General features: G+C 40.5%; 1 protein-coding gene across 1 annotated transcript in view; it reads right to left on the reverse strand.

The window, feature by feature from the left end:
• The window catches only part of hacl1 (2-hydroxyacyl-CoA lyase 1), a 116428-nt gene extending 92188 nt beyond the window's left edge, over nucleotides 1-24240 (reverse strand). Inside the window, exons 1-8 of the mRNA XM_063044050.1 lie at nucleotides 24110-24240; nucleotides 18313-18417; nucleotides 18173-18213; nucleotides 17974-18054; nucleotides 15875-15947; nucleotides 7432-7509; nucleotides 5806-5900; nucleotides 3184-3296 (exon numbers count right to left, since the gene is read on the reverse strand). Of these exons, the coding sequence (XP_062900120.1) occupies nucleotides 3184-3296; nucleotides 5806-5900; nucleotides 7432-7509; nucleotides 15875-15947; nucleotides 17974-18054; nucleotides 18173-18213; nucleotides 18313-18417; nucleotides 24110-24187 (664 nt within the window). The 5' untranslated portion in view covers nucleotides 24188-24240. The remainder of the gene's footprint in view (nucleotides 1-3183; nucleotides 3297-5805; nucleotides 5901-7431; nucleotides 7510-15874; nucleotides 15948-17973; nucleotides 18055-18172; nucleotides 18214-18312; nucleotides 18418-24109) is intronic.
• Between the last annotated feature and the right edge of the window lie 36 nt (nucleotides 24241-24276).

A 24276-nucleotide genomic window follows, 5' to 3' on the forward strand; every position in this document is an offset into this window, starting at 1 on the left:
AACATGTATGCCCTACTCTGGTTTGGTCTCCCAAAGAGCAAGTCCTCACACTTGTCCATATTAATCGTCCTAAGTCTGCTCCTATGTCTCCTGGTCTCAATAAGACAGGAGAATGATGACGAGAGGGAAATAGATCAGTCATGAAGTGGTACAGCAAACTTGATGGGCTGAATGGCCCAGTTCTGCTCCTACATCTTATGGTCTTATAAATTCCTTCTGCCATTTTTAGCCTATTTTTCCAGCTGTTGCAGACCCCAATGCAAACTGTGACAGCCTTCCTCGGTGTCCATTATGCAAGTTTACTGATCTGGTTTACCATATTACCAGCTAGATAGTTGATATAGTTGACAAACAACAATGGATCCAGCACCACTCCCTACAGCACACCACTAGTTGCAGGCCTCCAGTCAGAGCGGCAGCCATCTAATACTACTCTTTGGCTTCTCTTTCAAGCTAACGTCGAATCCAATTTACTACCTGAACCTGAATGCCAAGCGACTGAACTTTATTGACCATCCTCCCATGTGGGACTTGGTCAAGGTCTGTCATCTACCATTCTCTGGTTTAATTTCCCAAAATGTCGCATTTCACACTTGTCTGACTTAAATTCGATTTATCATTCCTTCTCACAATGTCCTCATTGATCTGGATCCTATTGTAACCTCAGACAACCTTTTTCAATGTTCACCACACGTCCAACATGAGTGAAATGGCACTTGATCCCTGTGAAACACGTGATCACAGACTTTCAACGTGATAAATAGGCCTCCAGTACCACCCTCTGGTGCCTACCATCAAGCCAATTCTGTATTCTCCCAGATCCAACGTGACCTAACCCCTGGACTAGTCTACCATGTGAGACTTTGCTGAAGTTCATCTACACAAGATCTGCAGTCCTGTCCTTGACAATCCTCTTCGGAAAAACACAATTAAAACCCTATTTCACTTTTAAAAACCTTCCCTTTACCTCTTGTCCTTTTACCTTGTAACAGCTACTCCCAATCAAATTTGCAAGTTCCTGCATAATACCATCAAGACTGGTCTTGCTTCAATTTAGGGCTGTAATTTGTAGACTGGTACTACTTATTCCACAACCATTTGAAAACTAATACAATTATAATCACTGATCTTAAAGTGCTCCCCAATGACATTTCAGCCACCTGCTCAGCTTTCTTTCCAGTGGAAGTTAAGTGCTGTCCTCTCTCTAGAAGGGCAATCTACATTTTGCTTGAGGAAAAACTTCTCTAGGCACACTTAACAAATTTTGCCCCATCTGAACACTTTCCACAATAGCAGTCCAGGTCAATATTAGGAAAGTTAAAATCAGCCTACAACTATATCTGATTTCAATAAGTATTTACTTTTATAAGTCTAACTCTTTCGGTATTGTCAGGTGTTATTTGGGTCTGTGGAGTGAGATGTTGGCAGACAACATTCAGTCACTCCCTTAGTGGCATTTGCCAACACAGAGAAGGCATGCAAACAACTATTACACCCATCATCCATCTGTGACACGCTGTCCCTTTCCACAAATTCCAGGGGTTCAAGGAAATTGGCCATCTCTGCCAGGTCCTGTTATTATTTGATGTGTGACCCACATTCTCAATGCCCAGTAAAGCAATTTCAAAAATAAATAAGTTTGGAAGCTGATTACTATTCATAAGGTCAGTTATCTTTTTAAAAGGACCCTTGTATCTGCCTGTTTATGAAATGCACTGCACAGAGAGCTAAATATGCACAGCAGGTAGAAATGGAAAATTTAATCCACTTCTGCATTAAGATGGTTGTTGAGGAAGCTAAACGAACAGGTAGGCTACCACTCCCTGCATATGCCTAAAGCCCTCATGTATTTATTGTAAATGTCATTTACTCTGCAGTCAGTTTCTGCACCACAGTGTACAACTCAAGAGTGCTGCTACCACCTACTATTCAGAAATGTAGTTACCTGAAACCAATCTCTTCTAAACAACAAACAACAACGGGACATAACCGTCTCGACTTCACCGCACCTTGTCCCCATTCCAACCTCACTCCTTCGGAACGCTCTGCTCTCCACTCCCTCCGCACTAATCCTAACCTTATTTTAACCCACCACTAAGCACATCTTTCCCTCCCCCCCCCCTGCATTCCACAGGGATCGCTCCCTATGCGACTCACTTGTCCATTCGTCACCCCCAACCCTCCCCACTGATCTCCCTCCTGGCACTTATCCGTGTAAGCGGAACAAGTGCTACACATGCCCTTACACTTCCTCCCTTACCACCATTCAGGGCCCCAAACAGTCCTTCCAGGTGAGGCAACACTTCACCTGTGAGTCGGCTGGGGTGATATACTGCGTCCGGTGCTCCCGATGTGGCCTTTTATATATTGGCGAGACCCGACGCAGACTGGGAGACCGCTTTGCTGAACATCTACGCTCTGTCCGCCAGAGAAAGCAGGATCTCCCAGTGGCCACACATTTTAATTCCACATCCCATTCTGACATGTCTATCCACGGTCTCCTCTACTGGATTGAAGCCACACTCAGGTTGGAGGAACAACACCTTATATTCCGTCTGGGTAGCCTCCAACCTGATGGCATGAACATCGACCTTTCTAACTTCCGCTAATGCCCCACCTCCCCCTCGTACCCCATCTGTTACTTATTTTTATACACACATTCTTTCTCTCACTCTCCTTTTTCTCCCTCTGTCCCTCTGAATATACCCCTTGCCCATCCTCTGGTTCCCCCCACCCCCAACCCTTGTCTTTCTTCCTGGACCTCCTGTCCCATGATCCTCTCATATCCCTTTTGCCTATCACCTGTCCAGCTCTTGGCTCCAACCTTCCCCCTCCTGTCTTCTCCTATCATTTTGGATCTCCCCCTCCCCCTCCCACTTTCAAATCTCTTACTAACTCTTCCTTCAGTTAGTCCTGACGAAGGGTCTCGGCCTGAAACGTCGACTGCACCTCTTCCTAGAGATGCTGCCTGGCCTTCTGCGTTCACCAGCAACTTTGATGTGTGTTGCTCTTCTAAACAACAACTTTCTTATTGTTCATACTGGGAAGTGATTAGCTTTGTACAACTTATTCCTAATTACCATTGCCTATATGGAATCCATAAACAAGAAGAATGAACTACTTTATCTGTATGCTAGAGATTCCAATTCCTATCTTTTAAAATACAATGTTTGATCAGCATACCTTTTCCGATGATAACAAGGGGCTTCTTGGCATCTTTAATGATCAAAAATGCTTCTGTCACTGTTGCGGGATTTGCTGAAGACAACGGAGGATGGGGACAACACGGAACAGTTCTACAGCGAGAAAGACAATTCAACTGATTATCCTGTCTCTTATCGTCTTGCAACACACAATAAGCTTCAACATTGCAGAACAAGCACCCACTATAGGGTCATAGATGCATGTTTCATTGCAAAATCAATCACATTCATCTACAATACACCATTAACATCAAGAACAAAAGGCGGCATTTACAAGTGTGTGATAAATTAGGGTTAGTAATTTACCTCTCAGTAAAAGCTAAGACAAAAATTTTTTTAAACGCAAACACGAGGAATTCTGCAGATGCTGGAAATTCAAGCAACACACATCGAAGTTGCTGGTGAACGCAGCAGGCCAGGCAGCATCTCTAGGAAGAGGTACAGTCGACGTTTCGGGCCGAGACCCTTCGTCAGGACTAACTGAAGGAAGAGCTAGTAAGAGATTTGAAAGTGGGAGGGGGAGGGGGAGATCCAAAATGATAGGAGAAGACAGGAGGGGAAGGGATGGAGCCAAGAGCTGGACAGGTGATTTTTCAGATTATGAAGACACGCAGTCCTCTTTTATTGTCATTTAGTAATGCATGCTATACTATCATTTAGTAATTAATGCAATAAAATATTTCCTCTGGTGTGATATCACAAAACACATGACAGACCAAGACTGGAAAAAAAATTAACAAAACCACATAAATATAACATAGTTACAACAGTGCAACAATACCATAACTTGAAGAAGAAGTCCATGAGCACAATAGAAGTTCAAAGTCTCTCAAATGTCCCACATCTCACGCAGACGGACAGAAGGAAGAAAACCTCTCCCTGCCATAACCCGACCACGGTCCGACTCTTTCATACGTTAAAGTTGCTGGTGAACGCAGCAGGCCAGGCAGCATCTCTAGGAAGAGGTGCAGTCGACGATTCAGGCCGAGACCCTTCTCGAAGGGTCTCGGCCTGAAACGTCGACTGCACCTCTTCCTAGAGATGCTGCCTGGCCTGTTGCATTCACCAGCAACTTTTATGTGTGTTGCTTGAATTTCCAGCATCTGCATTCCTGTTGTTTGCGTCTTTCATACGTTCATGGTTTCTTAATAAAACTATGATTAAATGATGGAAACTAAATTGGTAAAACAAAGAAATGCCAAAAGTGCAAAACATGCTCTCAGTGGATCAAATGCCAGCTATTGTTTCAAGTAGCTCAGGGTTGTGAAATTTACTACCAAAGAGGAGAGTAAGTGTTCAAAGAACTCCTTCTGCACCAGATAAAAATCTCGGGACAAGAACCATCAATGAGTATAAATAATTTGAATTATTAGCTGTTTTCATTTCCACACATGCTGCTTGGCATGTTGGGTTTCAATAATATTTTCCTATTTTGATAAGGAGAATTACTGAATAAATTAAAATTTCTGAAACAATCACCATCACACCTTCAGCACTAAACAACAAACTTCGAAACCCTGGCTTCTGTATCCTCTTCTGCAACTGGATACTTGACTTCCTCATTGGTAGTCTTCAGTAGTCTGGATCAGAAATAGCATCTCCTCCTCACTGATAATCAACAAAGGTGCGCATTATGATGCGTGATTAATCTGTTGCTTTACTCTCTCTATACCCATGATTGTCTCATTGGGCACAGCTCAAATGCCATCTACAAATTCATAGATGACACAGCTATAGTTGGCAGTATCTCAGATGGTGAGGTGGTGTACAGTGAGACAGATCAGCTGGTTGGGTGATGTTGCAATAAGAAGTTTGACCTCAACATCAGTAAGACTAGAAATGATTACGGACTTCAGGAAGGGAATGTCGAGGGAAAACACACCAGTACCAGCAGTGGAAAGGGTGAGCAGTTGCAAGTTCCTGTGTGTCAACTTCTCTGAAGATCTATCCTAAGCCCAACATCTCGAAACAATTACGAAGAAGGAATACCAGCTGCTATATTTCATTTGGAGTTTGAGGAGAGTTGGTATGTCACTAAAGACTCTAGCAAATTTCTACAGATGTAGGAAGAGGAGATTTCTGCTCCTATGTCATATGTACCATGGAGGACATTCTAATTGGTTGCGTTACTGCCTAGTATGGAGGCATCAATGTACAGGATCAGAAGTAGCTGCAGAGGGCTATAAACTCAGCCAGCTCCATTGTGGGCACTGGCCTCCCCAAGATTGAGAACATCTTTAAAAAGGAATGCCTCAAAAAGGTGGCATTCACCATTAAGGATCCTTGGCCTCTAAGATATGCCCTCTTCTCACTACTACCATCAAGGAGGTGGGTACTGGAGCCTGAAGATACACACAATGTTTTAGGAGCAACTTCTTCCCTTCCGTCATCAGATTTATAAACAGCCCACGAAACTATTAACACTACCTCATTATTTTGTTGTCTTTTTGCGCTACTTACTTATTTTTCTTATAGTTCCTACTGGTTGCATTTTACTACTGCTGTAAAACAACAAACTTAACGACATACGTCAGTGATAGTCAAACTGATTCTGAGTCCGAACGATTGACCAACATCTGACTAATTTGGGACGCACACTTACCTCAGTGAAGCAGTGTGGATTTTTGAAGTCACCATATCTCCAGGGATATCAACATAACAGGCTCCTGGACGTCCATACATGCTACTTCTAACTGCCTTTAAAAAATGGTAAAGAATTAAAAAGAATGACATTTATTTACATAGCACAGATCACTGTCTCAGAATGACACAAAACACCTACAGTCAATTAAATAACTTTCATGAGTCGTCACAGCATTAATGTCAAAAATATGGTAATTACTTTGTGCAAAGTTAGCTTCCACAAACAGCAATGTGATTAAAAGAATCAAAATATTGACGTAGTAAAGGATGTTGATGGGGAGAAAATATAGGTTAGGACATCTGTATAATTTTCCTGTGCGACTTCGAAATTGTCTTTTCCAACTAACCGATATAGCGGGACTTAACAGATCTTCCGAAAAGAATTCCCTCATCAATGAGATTTATTCATAAAATTCAACAAATTCTGCTTCCTGCAGATGAAATTCATGCGTGTTAAGCATCTTGATAAAAATTGCTCATTGTTACTCAGACACGTAACCAGCCTGTTTCTGATCACATAAATCCAATTTTAAAAACCCACCAAAAAGTAAAATACTCATCCACAATCATCAATCGCAGGAATTCTTCCAAATACAAATGTGAGAAAAGGAACATCCCTCTCTCCATTTCTTTCATCAATTTGGTGTGAAGAAAAATAACAACTTTGCTCTCCTTACCAAAAACTATTTAATTAATAACAGACGAACCTTTCAGAAAAGATTTTGAAATATGTTCTTTGAGATCATTTGACTGAGATAGTTAGTAACAAGTATTGTTTACAGTAATTAATGATCGCCATCAGCTTCGTACTTTCAAGTATATCCATTTATGCTGCAAGTCAGAGTATTTACCAGCAATCACTCTTTCATTGGCCCACTGAAGGAACTTCAATACCCCACCCCTGAAGGTACTTATAAGTTAAGACTTTCCCCCATGACCTTCTAACACTGCAGAGGAAATCCATCTGGGAGAGGTCAATGAGGTGGACAGAGTGGGAAGATGGTCAGAGTTGGAGACAGGATTTGTTACGGAGGGGATAGCAAGACAATCGTATGGGAAATGCAAAATGATGGGAGAAAAGGGGATGAAGTGGGTAACAATGAAAAATTAAAGGTGGCAGCCACCCAGAGGAAGAGGGAATTGCAAACTCTCTGCCATCTGCCTGGATAGGTTGGAGCTCACTAAAGCTGGCCAAAACTATCCTTCAGATCTGCTCCAGTACTCTCACAGGCTTCACATGCACAACAAGATATGGGTATTGTGTACCATTTAATTTCTCTGAGCACGGGCAATCACAACTACAACTTCAATCACAAACAGAAGATTCTGCAGATGCTGGAAATCTGCAGAATCCTGATGAAAGGTTTCAACCTGAAACATTAACTGTTAATTCCTCTCCTTAGATGCTGCCTGACTTGCTGAGTTCCTCCACAGCAACTTCAGTCACAGCTTCCTACTCCACACGAAACCAGTGCTCCATGAAAAGAGGATGAATGCCCTGGTCAATTCCAAGCATCTTTTACAGCAATTTTTTTTTCAATAAACTGGACATCTTACATACCATCCTTTTTGAATTGCAAATTACCTTTTCAATAATGGCAGGTACAAATCTCAAGCTGCTTGGTCTAGCTGAGAATTTGCTGTACAGTCTACATGCCTCCACCTGCCAAAATTAATGACGTGAGAAAATCAGTTAAATAAAGTTTGGCTTACATAGACAGAACACAACCTTATCATGAAGCAGGTTTTAGTCTGAAGGCATACATAGTGCACGTCACAGATACACAGAAGCAAGATCTCTCTCAAATTGGTCTTTATTGAAAACACAAAGTACTGAGAACTCTGATTTTCAGGATCTAAATATAAATAAAACTATTTCAATCCTTGCGGTATACAATTAGTAACTAATTGGGAAGGTTAGGGTGGTAGGGAGATGCAGTGGAGTATGGAGGGTGTGAAAGCTAATACTGCCAACCTTGCAGAACCCAGCCAATGAGGCATAGACAACTACACACACACACGGAAAAAAGAGAAAAAAGAATTGTTGATAACTTTAATTAAGAATAACTTTAATTAATGCCAATAGAATGGCCTTCTTTTACAAGACTCAATACCATGCCAAATCAATACAATGCCTCCTCACTCCATCCATGAAATATTCTTTGAACAAACATTGTTGCTTGAACCTGTTTTAGTGAGCTTTCCTTATTGACATTTATTTTGCGGTGCAGCTGATCAATTTGAAAGAATAGCAAAAAAAAATCAATTGATAAATAACTATCAAACTATTAACTACCTGTCTATTATAGATTGAAATAATAAGTAAATGAGTCTTCATTTCAGAATACATTGAAAAGCACACTGAAAGTTGGTTCCTGCATAATTATTAAACCCTAAATTATCCTCAAATGTGTGCAGGAGGACACGATGAAAATCATTAGCTCCAACCACTCCTATTACATTGATAATTCTAAGTTTTTGGAGCACCTGTAGCTCCTCTGTGAGCCGCCAGGTGACAACTGAACAGCACACAGAGTTAATGATTCCTCACACAGTTCATAGGGATTGCCCTCCATCCCATTTCCCACACTCAGTACTTATACTGAATTATTCAGCCACATCCATCATACACAGCTTCTGAGTAAAATGCAAGGTGACATTCAGGAAGTGATTATGTCAACTTCTCTTAGAGCATGTAGCTTTTAAATTCTCAATGATTTTATACACGGTACTGTTGAAATAAGCTCCAACCAGCTGCAATGACCCATCCTCCTTTGTAAACACTCATTTCCTCCCCTATTACCATACCATATTCACTACCTATAAATTGCATTGCTCTGACTTGTTTGACTAGGGTACACCAGTACAGCTTCAAATCTCTACAACCACGAAGGAAAACGACAGCAACTGCATACAGACACCACCAATCTGAACTGCTGAACAGCACTGTGAGAAGGTCTTCCTTCACCAGAAGGACTGCATGGGTTGGTTCAAGGAAGAAGCTTACCATCACAATAGGGCTGGTCACATCCTCCCCTCATCACAAGATATCTCTCCCCGTCCATATTGCAAACCAAGCAAGGTCACATTTGATCAGGCTTTCCACCCTACTGTTTTTCACTAAAAAGGTGATGGATAAACATACTGCATAAAACTCCTGTATTTACACGGGTAGTTTGGAAGGAAAGAGTTTAATGCCTCTTTCAGGAGATCTCAAAACACCTTTTGGAGCCAATGAAATATCTTAGTTGTTGTACTAGGATAAATCACAGCAATGTATTAACAATCAGCTAAACAAACACTGAATGAAAAGAGTTTTTCTTTCTCCAAACAAATGGTGACCCTTTGGAATTGTTTACACAACTGGGTTAGTTATGCCGACAGAATCAGACTTTGCAGATAATGTCTGACTCTACTACCTGACTCTGACTCTATTTCCCGTCTCTCTGGTACAGCACTATACAGTTTTAGAGGTCTTGTAGTGTATAGCTTTCTAGTCATTTTTAAAATATTATCTGAAGTAGTGATCAATTTATTTTATTTATTGAGAATAGATAAATTTAGAATTCTTATAAGTTTTAGAAATCTCTGGTACAGCACTGGTGTGTACATGACAGGGACCAGCCCTTGGAGTCCTCAGTATTGACTGTGGCATGATGCTTCTGGGCACCAGGTCAAAAATTTCACAACATATTCCAGTGATATTAAACCTGATTCTGGAATCCTCCTGATGGCAGAGGCGAAGAAGCTGCTCGGAAAATGTTGAGTGCGTGTCTTAAGGGTCCTGTACCTCCTCCCCAATGGTAGTAATAAGAAAAGGACATGCCATGGATGCTGAAGATCCTTAAAGATGAGTGCTGCGCTCTTAAAGCTTTGCCTTTTCAGGAGGTCCTACAGTGGTATGCAAAAGTTTGGGCACCCCGTTCAAAATTTCTGTTACTATGAATAGCTAAGCGAGTAAAAGCTGAACTGATTTCCAAAAGGCATAAAGTTAAAGATGATACATTTCTTTAATATTTTAAGCAAAATTACTTTTTTATTTCCATCTTTTAGTTTCAAAATAACAAAAAAGGAAAAGGGCCCGAAGCAAAAGTTTGGGCACCCTGCATGGCAGTATTTAGTAACACCCCCTTTGGCAAGTATCACAGCTTGGAAACGCTTTTTGTAACCAGCTAAGAGTCTTTCAATTCTTGTTTGGGGGATTTTTGCCCAACCTTCCTTGCAAAAGGCTTCTAGTTCTGTGAGATTCTTGGGCTGTCTTGCATGCACTGCTCTTTTGAGGTCTATCCACAGATCTTCGATGTTGTTCAGGTCAGGAGACTGTGAGGGCCATGGCAAAACCCTCAGTTTGTGCCTCTTGAGGTAGTCCATTGTGGATTTTGAGGTGTGTTTAGGTTCATTACCCTGTTGTAGAAGCCATCCTCTTTTCATCTTCAGCTTTTTTACAGATGGTGTGGTTTGCTTCTGGAATTTCCTGGTATTTAATTGAATTCAATCTTCCCTCCACCAGTAAATGTTCCCCATGCCACTGGTTGCAACACAAGCCCAAAGCTTGATCGATCCACTCCTGTGCTTAACAGTTGGAGAGGGGTTCTTTTCATGAAATTCTGCACCCTTTTTTCTGCAAACATACCTTTGCTCATTGCGGCCAAAAAGTTCTACTTTAACTATCAGTCCATAGGACTTGTTCCTAAAATGCATCAGGCTTGTTTAGATGTTCCTTTGATCCTTTTGAATAGAACTTTTTGTCTGCAGTGAGCAAAGGTATGTTTGGAGAAAAAAGGGTGCAGAATTTCATGAAAAGAACCCCTCTCCAACTGTTAAGCATGGGGGTGGATCGATCATGCTTTGGGCTTGTGTTGCAGCCAGTGGCACGGGGAACATTTCACTGGTAGAGGGAAGAATGAATTCAATTAAATACCAGGAAATTCTGGAAGCAAACATCATACCATCTATAAAAAAGCCAAAGATGAAAAGAGGATGGCTTTTACACAGGATAATAAACCTAAACACAGTTCAAAGTCCACAATAGACTACCTCAAGAGGCACAAGCTGAAGGTTTTGCCATGACCCTCACAGTCCCCAGACTAAACATCATCGAGAATCTGTGGATAGACCTCAAAAGAGCAGTGCATGCAAGACAGCCCAAGAATCTCACAGAACTAGAAGCCTTTTGCAAGGAAGAATGGGCGAAAATCCCCCAAACAAGAGTTGAAAGACTCTTAGCTGGCTATAAAAAGCACTTACAAGCTGTGATACTTGCCAAAGGGGGTGTTACTAAGTACTGACCACGCAGGGTGCCAAACATTTGCTTCGGGCCCTTTTCCTTTTTTGTTATTTTGAAACTCTAAAAGATGGAAATAAAAAAAGTTTTCTTGCTTAAAATATTAAAGAAATGTATCATCTTTAACTTTATGCCTTTTGGAAATCAGTTCATCTTTTACTTGCTTAGCTATTAAGAGTAACAGAAATTTTGACCGGGGTGCCCAAACTTTTGCATGCCACTGTATATAGTGGAGTGGCTTGTACCCGATGAAGATGGTTGAGTCTGCAGCCTCTGTGTTGCTGAGGCTGAGACCAAATTCAGATGCTCAGGAGGGAGGGGGGACAAGATTCTGGGTACAGTGGGGCCAGCTTCAGGGACTTGCCCACAATTACCAGTCAGGAAAAATATCATGGCAGTGCTCAGTCAGGACAGAGTGAAGATCTTGTCTAGTGGGACTTTATAGGTAGAACTGAGGAAGACAAAAGGTGTGACCAACAGCCCACAAGATTTAGAGGAACAAATTTGTAGAGAGATTGCAGACGGTTGCAAAAAACACAAGGTTGTTGTTGTAACTAATTTTAACTTTCCACATATTGACTTGGACTTCCATACTGTAAAAGGACTAGACGAGATAGAGTTTGTCAAATGTGTACAGGAAAGCTTCTCTAAACAGTACACAGAAGTCTCAACAAGAGAGTGTGTGACATTTTATCTGCTATCAGCAAATGAGAAAATAAAAAGGAATTGCATAGGGGGTATAAGCAGGTAGGAACAAATGAAGTGCTTATAGAGTACAAGAAATGCAAGAGAATACTTAATAAAGAAATCAGGACAGCTTAAAGAAGGGATATGGTTGCCCTAGACAAAGTGAAGAGGAGTCCCAAGGGATTCTACAGATATGTTAAGAGCAAAAGGATTGCAAGAGACAAAATTGGTCATCTGGAAGATCAGGAAGATAATTTATGCATGAAACCAAAACAGAGGTGGGAGATTTTAAATTAATTTTTTGCACCTGTATTTACTTAGGAGATGGACATGGGGTCTATAGAAGTGAGATTAAGCAGCAGAGGTCATGAACCCTATACAGATTAGAGATGAGGAGGTGTTTGCTATCTTGAAGTAAATTAGGGTGGATAAATCCCCAAGGCCTAACAAGGTGTTCTGGAGATGGGATGTTTTATTGAAGTTGTATAAGATGTTGGTGAGGCCTAATTTGAAGTATTGTGTGCAGCTTTGGTCACTGACCTATTGGAAAGATGTAAATAAGGGTAAAAGAGTACACAGTAAATTTACAAGGATGTTGCTGGGACTGCAGAGCCTGAGTTATAAGGAAAGATGGAACAGGTTAGGACTTCATTCCTTGGAACTTAGAAGATTGAGGAGAGGGGAGATTTGATAGAGATATACAAAATTATGAGGGGTATAGATAGGGTAAATGCAAACAGGCTTCTTTTTCCCACTGAGGTTGGGTGGGACTACAACTAGAGGTCATGGGTTAAGGGTGAAAAGTGAAAAGTTTAAGGGAAACATGAGGGAAAATTTCTTCACTCAGAAGGTCATGAGAGTGTGAATGAGCTGCCAACACAAGAGGTACATGACAGCTTGATTTCAACGTTTAAGAGAAGCTTGGATAGGTGAAGATGGATGGCAGAGGTAAGGAGGGCGACCGTCTGGGTGAAGGTTGATGGGAGTTGTCGGTCGCATCTGGAATTTCCAGTTGGCGGACGATTTCCCTCCACACCGCTCTGACATATTGGGAAATCATGTTTGTGGCAGGTTACAGCAGTGGTTTGCCTTTGCCTTCTGCCGGGTAAGTTTAAAGAGATCACCACCTCGTTTGATGGGAGTAGGCAGTTTAAATGGTTTTGCATGGATTAGATAGGCCAAAGAGCCTGTTTCTGTACTGTACTTTTCTCCGACTCTGTGACTCTAAAACAAGTGCAGAACAGGAACAGACCTTTTGGCCCAATGTCTGTGCCAGCCATAATGCCAGTTGAAACTAATCCCAACTGCTGGCACATGATTTATATCCTTCCATTCTCTGCCAGTTCATGTCCCTTTCTAAATACCTCTAAAACACTACCATTATATCTGTTTCCAGGCACCTACCACACTGAACAAACATCCTTTAAACTTTCTTCCTCTTACATTAAACTTACGTGCTCTATTATTTGAAAATAAATGGAGGGCTATGCAGGAGGGAAGCCTTAGATTAATCTTGGAGTAGGTTAAAAGGTTGGCACAACATTGTGAGCCGAAGGCCCTGTGGTGCTGTGCTGCTCTATGTTCCCATTTGCCATTTTTATCCTAGGAAAAAGCCTGACTATCTACCCTATTTATACCTCTCTTAAATGTATATACTTCTTTAAGATCAGCCCACAGCTATCAACGCTCAAAGAAAGGAATCCAAATTTGCCCAAATTCTCATTGAAGCTGATATTCTCTAACTCAGGCATATACTTGTGAACCTCTACTGCACTCCCTCAAAACTTCCACATAATGCAGCTGGTTGAATAGCAAACATAGCCCAAATGTGGCCTGACCACAGTTTTATACAGACGTAACATGACTTTGTGACTTTTATATTCAACTTGCTTAATTATACTACTCAACTGACAATCAACTGACCTACAGCATACAGAGGTACATAAAATATACTAAGCCAATAGCATAATCTGTCAATATAAGAAATAATTTAAAAAATAAACACTCGAAAACTTCTATAGATGTATGGTAGAGAGCTTTCTGACAGGCTGCATCATTGTCTGGTATGCCGCGGGGGCGGGGGGGGGCTACAACACAGGACCAGAAAAAGCTACAAAAAGTTGTAAAATTAGTCAGTTCCATCTTAGTTACTACCCTCTCTAGTATCCAAGACATCCTCAAGGAGCAGTGCCACAGAAAGGCGGCATCCATTATTAACAACCCCCAAAACCCAGGACATGCCCTCTTCTCATTGTTCCTGTCAGGAAGGAGGTACAGAAGCCTGAAGGCACACACTCAGCAATTCTGAAACAGCTTCTTCCCCTCTACCATCAGATTTCTGATTGGACATTGAACCCATGAACACTACCTCACTTTATTTTATACCATCTCTGTATTGCACTATTATAATCTAACTATTTAATATACATACTTACTGTAATTGATTTACTTTTTTATACTGTATATTATCATGTATTGCATTGTACTGCTGCTAAGTTAACAAATTTCATGCCACATGCTGGTGATAATAAACCTGATTCTGATTCTGATTCTGACAACAATTTTGGCAAGTAATTTTTGATTAAATTGCTACACTTTTGGCTGTTAAAGAAGATATGAGCCCATGGTATACAGGAAAGATACCAGCATAGATAGAAGATTGGCTGATTGGCAGGAAGCAAAGAGTGGGAATAAAGAGGCCTTTCCTGGATGGCTGCCAGTAACTTGCAGTGTTCCACAAGGGTTGGTGGCATGATTGCTTCTTTCCATGTTATATGTCAATGACTTGGATGATGGAATTGATGGCTTTGTGGCCATGTTTGTGGATGATACGAAAACTGGTGGAGAGGCAGGTAGTTTTGAGGAAGAAGGGAGTCCGTAGGACAGATTGGGAGAATGGACAAAGTGGTAAATAGATCACAATGTAGGGAAGTATATGGTCATGCACTTTAGTAGAAGAAATAAAGGTATAGACCATTTTCTAAACGGGGGAGAAAATTCAAAAATCAGAGGTATAAAGGAACTTCGGAGTCCTTGCTCAGGATTCCCTAAAGGTTAACTTGCAGTTTGAGTCAGTGGTAAGGAAGGCAAATTCATATTATCATTCATTTCGAGAGGACTAGAACATGAAAGCAAAGACGTAATACTGAGGTTTTGTAAGGTATTGGTCAGATCATACTGAGAGTATTGAGAGCAGTTTTGGGCCCCTTATCTAAGAAAAGATGAGCTGGCATTGGAGGAGGTTCATAAGAATAAACGCAGGAATGAAAGGGTTAATGTATGTGGAGCATTTGATGGATCTGGGCCTGTACTCACTGGAAGTTAGAAGAATCTGGTTGAAACCTACCGAATATTTAAAAGCCTAGACAGAGCGGATGTAGGGAGATATTTCCTATCGTGAGAGAGTCTAAACAAGTGGGCACAGCCTCTGAATAAAAGAAAGTCCCTTTAGAACAGAGATGAGGAGGAATTTCTTTAGACAGATGATAGTGAATTTGTGGAATTTATTGCTGCAGATAGCTATGGAAGCCAAGACATTGGGTATACTTAAAGTGGAGGTTGATAGGTTCTTGATTAGTAAGGGCGTCAAAAGTTATGGGGACAAAGGAGAATGAGATGAGGAATAATAAATCAGCCACGATAAAATGGCGGAGTAGTTGCTGGGTTAAATGGCCTAACTCTGCTCCCATGTCTTATAGTATAAACAAGTAATTACAATAATTCAAACTACAATCAGATGGGCAAACTATTACATTCAGTTTTATATTTTACTAAATTTGTAGATTATTTGTTTTACGTATATTTAAAAGACATAAATGGCACAATATTCAGTCAAACTAAAGTCATACAGGTTGCTCAAAAGTGAAAGACAACTTTAAATGGCATTCTATCTTAAAACTGAAAAACACAGGGTAATGGAAAAAATAATTAACCAGTCATTAAAATATTTTATCATACAATGCAATGAATTCAGTGATTTCGACAGTGACTTCAAACAACCCAAAATAAGCAATAGTAAAATAATCATAATTCTAAAGAGTTGACAAATTTCACAAACCTGTGGAAACTCCTGAAAAGCACCCATTGTTTCCTGATTTGTATCAGACGATCCTGCTATGACAATTACAGGCCTGAAAATAATTAAATTCCACTGAATAAAAATTTTTCAAATTTCACTCATGACAAATGGTTACATCTTCAAAACAACTACTATTTAACAGTTTTAGCTGACATGAGTTCATTTTGTCACCTCAATTTCTCAGGCAATTTCTTCATATTAAAATATGTACAAGTCTTCAAATGCATAAAAGCTGATAAACTATTTTCTAGTTAGTGATTAGAATATGGAAAATTCATACAATGAAGGTTAATGTGCAGAACAACTGCTCTTAACCTGAATTAATGAGACTTGTGGCTACACTAGGATTAAAGCCTTGTCAGTCCCTCCTCAAATAGTCAGCAATCTGTGTCATTTCTGCACTTTGTCTTTTGTAAGAAAGTAGACAGAATTTTTCCAAAAGACCTGCCAACATTCAAAAGGGTGACAATACAGGTGAAGTCCCATCATCAGAATCAGGATCAATACAAAGTGAACACGTAAAGATATTAATTCATCCTTTCTCTGATGACATGATGCTTAAAATCACTCTGGAGGCCATGTAATTCAGCAAAGGTAACCAATTTTTTTTTAAGTAAAGCAGGTGGGTTCACAATGGCTATATCCATAAAATTCAATTCTTTGTCTTTGAGATGAAAGGTAGATTTAATAGTGTTAACTGCAAAACTAAACAAATTATTCAAACTGAAAAGCTTAAATGTATAAAATGCACATTAGTTTCTCCTTGGAAACACAGATGCTGTAATCTGGAGCAAACAATCTGTTGGAGGTACTCAGTGCGTCCTGTAAGCTCGGTGGGAGCAAAGGAATTATCAACATTTGTAATACTGCAACAGGACTCAGTTCTGATGCAGTTTTGACCCAAAACGTCAACTATTTCCTTTTCATCCTTTCCCCACAAATGACATATAATATTTTTCCACATCATGTTTTTTTCAAAACTTTGAGTACCGTAGTCAGTTGTGCTGCCGCACATTAACTACGGTACAGACAGACAGACAGAGGAAACAGCCCACAACCATCAAATGAAGTCATTCTGCATTGAAAATGTCAGACCCCAAAGGTGAACTTATTTTCATGCCAGGTCAAAATGTATACTGTTGCAGTACTGATTATGCAGGGAGAGGTAGTTTTGGACAGATAGCAGTGAGCTACCATCTTTTCACCTGACCCTACATCAACTCCAGTTCAGATTATATCTATTACATTTCATCAGCAGGGTAAAAGGACCAAGAGTTCATATTGACCAATGTCACAAAATGGTAAAAATCCCAATACTAAACACTATTTGTGCAATGATGATTGTGCATTGAAAGTCAATTGGGCAAGAGACAAATTTGTTAAGAGTCAAAGAGCTGATGTAGGCATAATGGATCAAATGCTCTTCTCTTGGTTTCTATGACTAAAGTTAAAGGACCAAAGATTATCTTTTTTCTCCAGTCCTGCCGAAGGGTTTCAGCCCAAAACGTCGACTATACTCTTTTCCTTAGATGCTGCCTGGCCTGCTGAGTTCCTCCAAAATATTTTGTGTTGCTTGGATTTCCAGCATCTGCAGATTTTCTCTTGTTTGATTTTCACTAGCCTTGTATAAATTCAACTCTTCCTATTCCACTAGTCAATACATGACTTCTCCATCTCCTCTCCCTCACCCTTGTTCAACCAGAACATTCTTGTTGAAAGAACACCTGCTTCCTCTGGCTGACACAAATAAAAATCAGAAAAGTTTCATGTTCAGATTCATTCGAAAAAACACCAAAACAAAACCCAAATTACGAAAACATCCCTATCCTTTCTTCCTCATGAATGTTTAGTTGGTAACATATTCAATGTGAAGTTGAATTATACAGACCAGGATAAACTCAGGTTCATTCTCTGACCTGTACAAGACCATTAAAACAATCATAATACCAATTAAAGACACAAACACAGTCCACTAAAATTACAGTTCATCAGCTAACTTTCCATATTTGTATCTTATGCAAAAGTATTTTTCACAGAACAAATTGAAATATGCAAATACAGTAATTTGGTAAAGTTACCAGCAGTTCATGTTTGCATTTGCCATTCCTCCCAGAGCATGAATAAGACCTGGCCCAGAGACTGCAAGGCAAATTCCTGGTCTGAAACAGAAAGATTAGTTACAATCACTTTTACATAGCAGAATCACATATAAACATATATTACAATGCAGATGACAGCAAATCCATGAACTTAAAAGTCAACCATAGAGACACTAACCTTCCTGTTAAATATCCCACCACAGAAGCTGCATAACAAGCCTGTTTGGACATGAAAACAAAGAGCCAGTAAAACATCCCAGGCCTTTGCTGTAGGAATTCTGTGTTAAGGAGCAACATAAAGTTAACTGTTTTACTTACAGCTTGTTCATTTCTCATTCCAATGTACTTCATTCCAACTGCTTGGGCTGCCATAGCAATTTCAATCACTGGGATACCAACAACACCAAACATATACTGAATACCCTACAGAAAGAAAAAAAACTGACCTAATGTTTACCGCAATGTCATTGAACATAGTCTGAATTTAAGAAAAATATACTCTTTAGATCACAAATGTAATGCTAACATTATTTGCTGAGCTTCAAATTAAAGCTATGGATAATCAAAACAATCACAACGATAAATATCACATAATTTAATAAGGTTGGAAAGTTTTGTTTTAAAAATGCTGCCAGTGACGTCCTGAAGTCAGAGGCCAGCTTTATAAGTACAGTACTTGTAGTAGAGCCAATAGTTCTTATTATGCACTGTTTCTCTCATGGGTTGTATCTTAAATTTATTTCAGGGCTCTTGATAGTGTTATTCCAGTATTCTTTGTTTTAAAACCATGTGTATAAAGCCAGTATTAATTCATCAAATAACTGATCAAGGTCACTCATGACTTCTGATATAATTATGGCAAATATGATTTATCCCTAATTGTCCTTCATCATGCTGGTTCCATTTTTAGCCATCTGATCAAAAACAGTGAATCAATGAGTGATGACTTCTCATCCCTTGTTCACTGTTGCCTCCAATTATCTCCCCTTAGTCCCTCCTACTTGTCCGAGGTGTGCTCCCTTCATTTTCAGCGTTACCTTCCATTCCATGGCTTCACTTCTGACATCCAACTTACTCACTGCTATATTTCCTGACTCCTCCACTCTCTCCAAATTATTCTACTATATTTCCGATATCCAGGATGAGCAAAAATCAGTAAAACATCAGAAAGAGTCAAAGCTATTTCCCTCAGTCCCCATCACCAATTCCTTCTCTCTTCCTTCCAAACTGACTGCAAACTTTGTGCCTTTATTCAAGGTTAAGTAGAGCGCTGGTGATCATATTTAAGTCCAGCGGTGCCTGAATGTTGTGTGGGTCCAACCATAGGAAAGATGCCATTAAATTGGAAAATGTGCAGAAAAATTGACCATGATGTTGCCCATTCTCAAGAGACGGGATTATAAGAAGAGTGTTTGCTGGCTAGGATGTTATCCCTTGACATGTAGCAGAGTAAGGGGTGATCTTTTAGAGGTGTATAAAAACATGAGGGGCACAGATAGGATGAATGCATGCAGTCTTTCTCCCTGGCTTAGGATATCAGAATTTAAGAAGGCATGGATTTACGGTAAGAAGGGAAAGGTTTAATAAGAACTTAAGGGACAACTTTTTCGTGCACAGTGTGGTACATGTATAGAACACTCTGCTGGAAGAAGTAGTTGAGGCAGGTACAACATCAATATTTAAAAGACATTTGGACAGGTACACGAATAGGTAAAGTTTAGCTGAATATAGGTAAAATGTGGGGAACTGGGATTAGCTTAGATAGGCATTTTACTCATCATGCATGTGTTGGGCCAAAGGCCTGATTCTGTGTTGTGTCTCTGTTCACTGCTTATCAGTGGAGAGATGAGTCACACTAGTCAGCTCCATCCTGGGTACTAGCCTACAAAGGACATCCTTAGGGAGCGGTGTCTCAGAAAGGCAGTGTCCATTATTAAGGACCTCCAGCACCCAGGGCATGCCCTTTTCTCACTGTTACCATCAAGTAGGAGGTACAGAAGCCTGAACTCAATAATTCAAGAACAGCTTCTTCCCCTCTGCCATCTGATTCCTAAATAGACATTGAATCTTTGGACACTACCTCATTTTTTTGTTTAAATATACAGTATTTCTGTTTTTGCACATTTTTAATCTATTCAACATAGGTAATTGATTTACTTATTTATTATTAATAATTTTTTTTCTCTCTGCTAGATTATGTATTGCATTGAACTGCTGCTGCTAAGTTAACAAATTTCACATCAAATGCCAGTGATAATAAACCTGATTCTGATCACTTTGTGTTACATTTTTATTCAGTTCATAAATACAATCACAGGCTTTGGTCACCTCAGAATTTAGTTCCATCTCAAACATTCTACATGGTACAAGTAACAGGTGGAGTTTAGGAGGACAATGGCAACTCACGGTGACTCTTTTGCTTGCATCTTCGGAAACAGCTCTATTTCTATCTCTAATATCTCTACTTTTCTCCTTCGGGGTTCGTTTGAAGACCCTGACCTGGAGTTACACGCTGACTTTGGTTCTTTGCAGCAATGGGACCTGCTCTTAGGGTCTTCCAAATGGCCGCTATTCGATATACCAAAGATGTGGCCCAGAAGACCAGCTTGCATTCAGGGTTTCCGGATTTCATGGCTCTGGAGGCAGGTAGACTTGGGGTCGGTACCACCACCTGATATGTCATGGGAGTACATGGAAGATCGAAAGTAGCAAGCTGGCTGTTGGCTGTGTGCCCAGAGACCCGAGTTCTTTGGGTACAGGACTCGGAAAAAGTGACGCAACAGACTTATAACATCATAAATTAGCGAGTTGTTTTGTTATGTCCCCCTCTCGCTGTGAAATGGGGACATCTCTTTTTCCCTTATAAGGGAGAGAAAGAGAGCCTGGGGTATGTCAAATTACCAGGTGAACAAGTATTCTTTGGGGTACTACAAGTCTATGTCTTTATTGATGCTTTGCTGCATGCTTGAGTGATCAATGGGGGGCACTGATGCTTTTTTTTTGCTGTTAGGGGAGTGGAGGCTGTTACATGACCATGGTTTTGTTTACTGTGGGTGTCACTTTAAAACACCTGGATGAGGCTGGACGATGACATCAGTATAACAAGCTGCGATGGACCGCTGAAACAGGATGGGGGAGGGGGAAAAATGCTTTGGACCTCAAGCTGCTGGCAGTAGCTTGCTGCAGCAATGGGTAAAGTCTGATACTCTCCCATGCCCAGAGAATTGGGTTGATCAACAGCACCCAGCACCCATTGAATGTGTGACTGTCACTTCATATGATCCATACATGGATTTTGTTGGAGTACCCCGTGGCAACCACCTTTGTTAACCCTTACATGGTTTCAGGTATGTTATGTGGTAACCACTTATGCCAAGGAATATTCTGTGACTGTCACCTTGTGATATTTCTATGTGGATTTTGGGACAACTCAACAGATAATATCTTCGGCAACTATTACTTTGTTTTCCCAGCGTGGAACCTGTGGAATTCTTCATGATCGCCTCCTCTCTATATTTTAATGTTGGATTTACAAGTTTCCCCCCTCACTTATTCCGTGGATTACTGGACCTTTCTAGTTTGCCAGCTTAAGACTTTAAGGACTGTTCTAAGCTTGACAGTTTGGGAGCCACACACACACACGTAACACTATTAACTTCTGTTTATTTTGTTTAATTTTCTATATTTTGAGTAGATACTAATAAATATAGTGGTTCTAACATTAAAGTCTGACTCAATTTGTGATCTATTGCTGCTGGTACGAAACAAGGGCGTTGGTTTGCTGCTACTTGTGTGGGGCAGCTTTGGAGTTCTAACATTTAACTGTCATTCATACCTTGGGGCATTCCTCTGTTTTCATAGATGGCTGCAAAGAAAAAGAATTTCAGGATGTATATTGCATACATCTGACATTAAATGTACCTTTGAAACCTTTGAGATGTATAGTTGAGGGCATTCTAACCGACTGCATCACCATCTGATATGGGGGGTGGGGGGTGGGGGGTGGTGGGGGCTACCGCACAGGATCGAAATAAGCTGCAGAGAGTTGTAAAATTAGTCAGCTCCATCACGGACGACAGCCTCTGTAGCATTCAGAACATCTTCAAGGAGCAGTGCCTCAAAAAGGTGGTGTCCATCATTAAGGACCCCCAACACTCAGGACCTGCCATCTTCTCAATGCTACCATCAGGAAGGAGGTACAGAAGCCTCAATGATTCAGGATCAGCTTCTTTCCCTCTGCCATCCGATTTCTGAATGGACATTGAACCCATGAAAACGACCTCACTACTTTTTATTTCTGTTTTTTTGCACTAATTATTTAATGTATATAATCCTATGCTCACCCATTTTACTTCCCCTCCCCCATTCTCATCAAACTCTTCCCAGATTTGGCCACTGATCATATTGGTTTATTATGTCACATGTTGTGAGCTACACTGAGCCATCCATACAGGCCAGTTCATAACATCCCTCTCAGGGGGAAGGTACAGAGGCCAATTAGATTACCAACCTTCACATTCCTGTGTTGTGGAAGGAAACTGAATACTTGGAGGAAATTCACATGGTCATGGGGAGAATGTGCAAACACCACACTGACAACAGCAGAGGTCAGGGTTGATTGGATCCGGGTCACTGAGGCTGGCTGCACCACGGTGTCACTCTGTTCTCAATACATCATTTATTGCCACCCCGTTTTTTGTCATCACCCCACCATTCAGAATGTTCACTGCATTTCTTCTTGCCCATTACCTGCTTTACTCATTTTAGTTTTGATTCCTTCCAATTCTATAATTTCATCAAAAATGTTAACTTTGCTTCTTCTCTCTGCAGATGCTGCACAATATTTTCATTTCAGACTCTTTCTAGCTGAATTTATATCTGTGTCAATTAGTAATATGAGTTCTCTTACCACCTCCCTGCGGTCTGAGAGGCACTGGGCCTTTCTGTTGCTGCTATATTTTTTTCATTATTTCCTAAGCGTTCCAGACTTTGACCATGAAAGAAACATTTATGAAAATTTGGACAGCTGGTTCTTCAAGCATAGCAAGAAATAATGAAGCCAGAAAATGACAAACAGTAAGAGTCTAATAATGATGTTAGTTCATCAACAGTGGAGTATCATTATTCCCAATCCTGTGGCAGGCTGAAAAAACTAGACTCTCAGGGTTATAGCCTCATACCTGACACAACTGATCTTGTTTAATAATTATCCCATAATACAAGTGGCTTAGGTTCCAGGAATAATTGAAGTCAGTCCCGCTGACAATTTAGAAACAAAATCAGGCTCTGGGTAAAATAAAAAGAGGCCTGCTATCCAAATATTCCAGTACACAAAGAGAGGGAGGATTGTGGATGCCCTCAAGAAAACACCATTTGGCAAATTACTTTTAATGAGAAATGTCATAATTTGAGATTTTAAAAAAGATAAAAAAACAAAATGGTAAAAATTTTAAAGAGCAAAAATGTCTAAGCTTGAGAAGGTAAGTGTTTTAAGCTAAAACACATCAACTAAAGGCTTTGATGAATAAACTACAGAAGTACAGAATGGCTATTCATGTTGGAACAACAAAAAAATGCTGGAGGAACTCAGACTCAAGTAGCATCAGTGGAAAGGGGAAGGTATGAAAGAAATTATTGGCATTTCGGGTGGAAATCCTGCATCAGGACATCATATTTCTCCATGTCCCCAACAGATGCTGCTTGACCTGCTCAGTGAGTGGACCCACCAGTGAGTGGATCATAAGCACCAGAGATTCTGCAGATGCTGGAAATCCAAAGCAGCACACACAAAATGCTGGAGGAACTCAGCAGGTCAGGCAGCGTATGGGAAAATAATTAAAGTCAACGTTTCGGGCCGAGACCCTTCTTCAGGACTGGAAAGGAAGGGGGAAGATGCCAGAATAACTATGTGGCGAAAAGGGAAGTAGGGTGGCTAGAAGGTGAAGCCAGGTGGGTGGGAAAGGTATATAAGAGTCTGGGTGAGTACGTGGCCGAAGAGTCGGGGGCAACTACAATTAATCACAGTTACAAAGTGGCACTGTTAAAATATTGCAATGGTTTCGCAGCTTTCATCTTCATCTCGCTGAATAAATTTGCTGCTACTAATGTCACTCACCTGTTCTCTCAGAGCATCTGCTATAACTTGAGCTCCACTGAGCTCCTCCAACTCCCCAACTACCCTAGTCCCTTCCATTTCCACTTAGATTGCCAAGGAAGTGAAGGGAGGAAGCATCGGCCTCAAGCGCCTTGAGTGACAAGGACCGGGACCAATCCGAGCGTGCA

The sequence above is a fragment of the Mobula hypostoma genome, chromosome 3, assembly GCF_963921235.1.
Source record: "Mobula hypostoma chromosome 3, sMobHyp1.1, whole genome shotgun sequence".
NCBI classification, from domain to species: Eukaryota; Metazoa; Chordata; class Chondrichthyes; order Myliobatiformes; family Myliobatidae; genus Mobula; species Mobula hypostoma.